The sequence below is a fragment of the Triplophysa dalaica genome, chromosome 20 (genome assembly GCF_015846415.1).
Source record: "Triplophysa dalaica isolate WHDGS20190420 chromosome 20, ASM1584641v1, whole genome shotgun sequence".
NCBI classification, from domain to species: domain Eukaryota; kingdom Metazoa; phylum Chordata; class Actinopteri; order Cypriniformes; family Nemacheilidae; genus Triplophysa; species Triplophysa dalaica.
In genome coordinates this window covers 18,955,062-18,960,459 of record NC_079561.1, presented here as the reverse complement: position 1 = coordinate 18,960,459, position 5,398 = coordinate 18,955,062, and the positions used below count along the sequence as shown (strand labels likewise).

At 35.6% G+C, this 5,398-nt stretch overlaps 1 protein-coding gene across 2 annotated transcripts; it reads left to right on the top strand.

Annotated features, from left to right (window-relative positions):
* Nucleotides 1-3,506: 3,506 nt before the first annotated feature.
* Nucleotides 3,507-5,398, top strand: LOC130409507 (uncharacterized). Of its 2 annotated transcripts, none has more exons than XM_056733521.1 (4): nt 3,507-3,747; nt 3,835-4,161; nt 4,688-4,842; nt 5,010-5,398. In XM_056733521.1, the coding sequence occupies exons 1-4, from the start codon at nt 3,681-3,683 to the stop codon at nt 5,238-5,240; spliced, it is 780 nt and encodes a 259-aa protein (XP_056589499.1). In that variant the 5' UTR covers nt 3,507-3,680; the 3' UTR covers nt 5,241-5,398. The 2 variants fall into 2 exon arrangements, with proteins under 2 accessions (XP_056589499.1, XP_056589498.1); XM_056733520.1 differs by having other exon boundaries at nt 5,001-5,398.

Here is a 5,398-nt window from a genome sequence, read left to right as displayed (position 1 = left end):
ACGTAATTTGCAAAATTATAACATCAGCGTCCCAGACCATAAGCTTCATGATTTCCTTCAGGTTATTTGCTGAAATGAAAGTTTTACTGCACTGTTCACACTGAAATGATCTCACTCCTCTTTCAGAGTAACCATTTCTGCAAAAACGTTTTCCACATTGATGACACGTGTAAGGCTTTTCTCCAGTGTGATCTCCCAAGTGTGCATTAAGGTCTTCTTTATGAATAAAGGTCTTTTTAAGGCACCTCTAAAGGGTTTTTTTCACAATGACCACATTTGTTAAACCAAATTGTGATTTAATTTTCTAGGCCGTAGTAATGAGCAAATATCTTTCCACACTGAGACCAGATAATCTTCCACTGTTGCTCCTAGGGAATTTTTGTGTGAGAAATTCTGCTCAGTATCCAAGCAGTTCAGAGATTCTTTTCTATTTTTTAAATGATGTTTCCCTATTTCATTGGGTTCTCATTTCTCGTCCTTCACATCCCTCATGTCTAAAATGAAAACACAGTAGACACAGTAACAATTGCACTGAGCAGGTCTGAAACTATATCTCTTGTGTTTGTGGAAGACACATAACTAGATAAATCAAATACCTTCTATCTGTCTGTAATTCTGCTTCTGTGATTTATGTTTTCAGCTCCATCTCACAGTCCATCAGCTTCACTGATGTCTTCTGCTCTTCATTACAGACAGAAAGCAGAAGATCTGGAGATGTTTGATAAGTGAAGTCACAGAGAGAAACACCACATACATCCTGAAAATAACATCACAACAAACACAGAATTAAAATTTGAGCTTTAAAACATTTGTACTAGTATGAAGCATTTTTGTAACATTCACACAAACCAAAGTGTGTCAAAAATCTTTCATATTTAATTTAATGAAACACCATCTCCAACACCTTCAGTTTTATGTGATAAGTGGCTCGTTTGCGCCACCTGCTGGACTGCTTGCGTGACGCAGCGGCTGTTTGACAAGAGCAAACACTGTAAACTCACATAGGCCTGCTGTCCACACACGTCTGTCCAATTGATGTAGATTATATTATTATTCTTGATCACTCTCGATCATTTGTCAATACAGTCATGAAGATGTGTACAGCACACAAAATCAGAATATGAAATAAAAATAATAAATCAAATTCAACATTTTCATTCTGCAGACTGAGAAAACAGTCTTTACTTTGCCTCCTTATTTTTATGCACTGACCTCTAACCTGTAGTTTAATTAAAATATGGTTAATCATAGTTACTTGTGAAATGAAAGGAATAATCAGTGGTTCTTATTGTTTATTGTAAAAATGCACTTTTAAGAAAGCATTAGCAATCGTTTTATAAATTATGTCAAATTTGAGATGGACCTCTAAGAGCTCGTTGCTTTAATGTTTTCATTTGCATGCACTGTTTCACATTTATAAAACCACTTATTTACACAGAACCTGTTTAGTTGCATAAAAACTAAGCAGCAATAACGTTAAAAAAAATTCACATCTCATAAAAAAGATTTTTCTGTACCTGTACCTGCGCGCTGTGGGCGGGAATTAAGTGAATCTACCAATCATATTCGAGCCACACTACTCGTCTATTCTTCCCTTTCCTGATACTCGTCTTAACGTACATCGCAGTGCAGTTTTCACGAATATATTCTGTATTTATGTTATTTCTTATCATTCTTTTTCTTTTATACTACTGTTGTTCTATATACTAGTGTTCTTAGACCAGTTTACAGGAATTACAGAGCGTGACACCGTGTCCTATCCAGACGCGACGCCTGGTCATGACAAAGGGCCAAACGTAGATCTTTTAGGCCAAACGTAGATCTTTTAAATAGTTTTAATTTTAAGCAGCCACGACGGTGAGTGTTTGACATCGGATCTTAAATTATCACGCAGCGTCTGGTTAGGACACGGTGTCGCGTTAACCATGCGCAGGATCCAGGGCCGGCCCTGGCCAATTTGCTGCCCTAGGCAAGATTTCACCTGGTGCCCCAGGAATTTTGTTAATAAACTTACACAGAAACAAACTGCACAGCTTTGTCTTGTTTTTCTTTATTTTGAAAATATTTTGGAAACACACACACAACGTATTATAGATACAATATAAATATGTTTATATTATATTATGTTAGTGCAGAAAAAACTATATTACAGAAACATTGCTTTCCTTTGCTTTCCTTGCCTTTCTTACAGCATATGTAACATTCCAGAAATTATAAATAAGAGTGCTGCACAAAAAATAAATAACTATATACAAACTTGAATGAACTATGCAAATGTATAGCAAATGTTCTACAGTCTTACTCGCCTTGCCTTTCTAGCAGCAAAGTCATCTATGATATCATCATAAGACAGCTGTTGTGAGACTACATGATTTATGCTAATGACTGAAAGTCCACTGAGACGTTCTTGAGCCATTGTAGATCTCAGGTAGTTTTTAAACAGTTTGAGCTTAGAGAAGCTCCTTTCAGCATCAGTGACTGTCACAGGTAGAGTGGCAAAGATTCTCAGAGCGACCCACAGATATTTCAAAAGTGCATCTGAAGAGAGAAGAGGAGGATTATATGTGACCATTGGGTGTTACATTTTATTATTAAAAAGCTGATGATAGTGAAACTATAAAAATATGGCAGCACCTAAACCACATTATAGCTTAAACACACAAACAGCAAGAATAATTACATCTGGTATTCATGCACAAAATTCTATTCATTGAGCACTTCTCTAGCATACAGTAGTTACATTTTCAAAATTAATTTTGAAAGTGTTTGTTTTCCAGTATATCTGGCATGGCAGCAATGTCCTACTAACTACACTTTATGATGTTATAACCATGAAACAGAGGAGAAACGTAAATCTTTATTTAAATTGAATTTTAATGTAGCTATTTTTAATAAATCCATATATATAATACATATATATATAACAACATTTTATGTAGGACTCATTTTAAATAAAGATTTACGTTTATATAGCAACATTTTATGCAGAACTCATTTAAATAAAGAGTTATATGTCACTATACTTTCTACTCAAGGACCTTGACAGAATTGTAGTGGAGTAAAAAGTACGATATTTGTCTTTCAAATGTAGTGAAGTTAAAGTAAAACATCTCCTGAAAAGATAATACATATAACATTACTAATTTAGCCAATTCAAATAAAAATACCATAAAATACTGCACAAGTTCGACTAACTATGTCATAAGCTAATTCAAATTAGCGAACTTTACAGGCATCGTTGAACTAACTTAATGCAACATAGATAAACTAATCATTACCTACCTCTGTCTTTTTCGCGTTTTTCTTCCTCTTCTCTTCTTTTTTTTCTTCCCTGGGCACCAGATGGCTTCGGTCTTTTTGACATAATGACAACTTATCAGTGTCAGTGAATTCGGCCATCTGTCACTCACAATCACACACAGGTAACGGATGTTTGTTTTGTTTTTCAGCAGGGCGGGGGCGGGGGAGATTGATGCGTCACTCAGTCGGACCGGGGTGGATCGGTATTCGGGAAAGCAATGTTGTAGTTTTGTCTTTATCGGACGATCGCTTTTTTTAATCCATAATATTTAAGTAGTATTGGTAATAAAAAAATTAAAATATATTCATAAAAATAGTAATTTGGGCGCTCGGGCGCCCCAAGGGGTGGGCGGCGCCCTTAGCATTTGCCTATTCCGCCTATGCCCAGGGCCGGCCCTGGCAGGATCATTGCGTGGATCTTGATGTGCCAGATCGTCGAAGTAAGAGGTAAGATTGGAACTGTTTTAAAATATCAATATTTATCGCTCACACATAGTAACGTAATTGTTTACAGAGAAATTGCTTTTTTTATAGGTGCTGTGATTGGCGATGAGATTGTGAAGGTAAAAGAAGGCGACACAGTGGATAAAATCGTCGACATCTCTGGACTGAAACTCGTCCATATCCGGGTGTTACATAAGTGCGAAACGTGGAAAATTGTCTTCCTTTACTGTTCCCCTGGTGAAGAGAAAGAGGGCTGTTTAAACACCACATCCCCCCGAATCTCTGTCCATATCACAGATGAAAAAGTTTCTATAGCTCTTCATGATGTTACCACCAGTGACTCTGGATCTTACATTTTTGAGGCTAATGGAGATGAAGGAATGGAGGCCAAGAGGAAGCGATTCCAGGTTGTTGTCGGTGAGTGTTGGTCAGTGTTGCTAGGGTGACTTGGCGAAGTTATCCCATAAACAATCACCAAAACTGTACCATTCGTCTGTGCTGAGACCTTATGGTGAATTCCGTGGAATTAAGATGCTTTTTATGAAACTCCTTTTGGATTTGGGATGAAATATATAATCTGTGTCCGTTTTGTTTTTTGCATTGATTTTACAACGTCGATGTCATAAGAGTGAGACTATTTTTAAAAGCCTGTAAATAGATAAAATTAAGTTTTTATATGTAAAGATATGTGTATGATTGAGTGGTTTAACCTGTTTATTTAGTACTTTATTTATGGTTTATGTATTGTGTCAGTCACAACACAACACAAAATATGTGCTCTGATATTTAAATGCAGGTTAAAACACTTTGTGGTTGTTCTTCTGCATTTTAACAAGGAAAGCCCAGTTAATATCATTTAGTGAAACCATTATTGTTATCTAGTGATGCAGCTTGAGGCTAAATTTGTGAAAATATTTGTTTTTGTACTTGTTTTCCATTACAGAACCATTGGAACTTAATAGAATCACGAAACATCCACCTCTTACCCCAACAGACACCTCTATCAATTACATCACACTTGTTGTCGTACTATGCACCCTCGTAGCTGTTGGCCTGCTTTGTTTCATTTCTTATAAATTATCTCTATATATTAAACAGGCAAGTATTAAAAAAAATTCTTCATTAATCTTAAGCTTTATTGATTTTCCCATTTTAATAAGAAATCATCATACTATCATTAGATGCTTGTATTCCTGATCATCCACACACGTTTTATACATGTCTTGATTTATTTCACTCATTTTTTTTTTTTTAAGCGGTTGCAGAATAAACTAGAACCACACCATCATTCATCTGTCCAGTCTTCAGATTGTGAAGATGAAGCATCTGATGACTCCATCACAACAGGTGACAAAAAAACTGCAATGAACCATGAAACGAGCTCCCAACCTTCACAACACCACAATCTGCTGAGACCATCACAACCTTCAAGACACATCAGAATCCCTGTTACAAACACTTTCTCTCAATTTTCACAAAATTTAGTTCTACTGTAGCTTCTTTACTATTTTTTAACTCGTATACACTGTATACAAATATTGATTATATTTTATAAATATAAAAATGTTTTTAAATGAACAGTATTACGTTGTATAAACATTATAATAATGTATATACAATGCTTTGAAAAATAAAACAGTATTACCCATCATCA

Excerpts from the sequence above, each read along its gene's own strand:
- LOC130409507 (XM_056733520.1), top strand. The coding sequence starts at position 3,681 with ATGCCCAGGGCCGGCCCTGGCAGGATCATTGCGTGGATCTTGATGTGC. Across the intron at positions 3,748-3,834 it reads CCAGATCGTCGAAGTAAGAG|GTGCTGTGATTGGCGATGAG; the intron begins GTAAGATTGGAA and ends CTTTTTTTATAG. Across the intron at positions 4,843-5,000 it reads TATCTCTATATATTAAACAG|CGGTTGCAGAATAAACTAGA; the intron begins GCAAGTATTAAA and ends TTTTTTTTTAAG.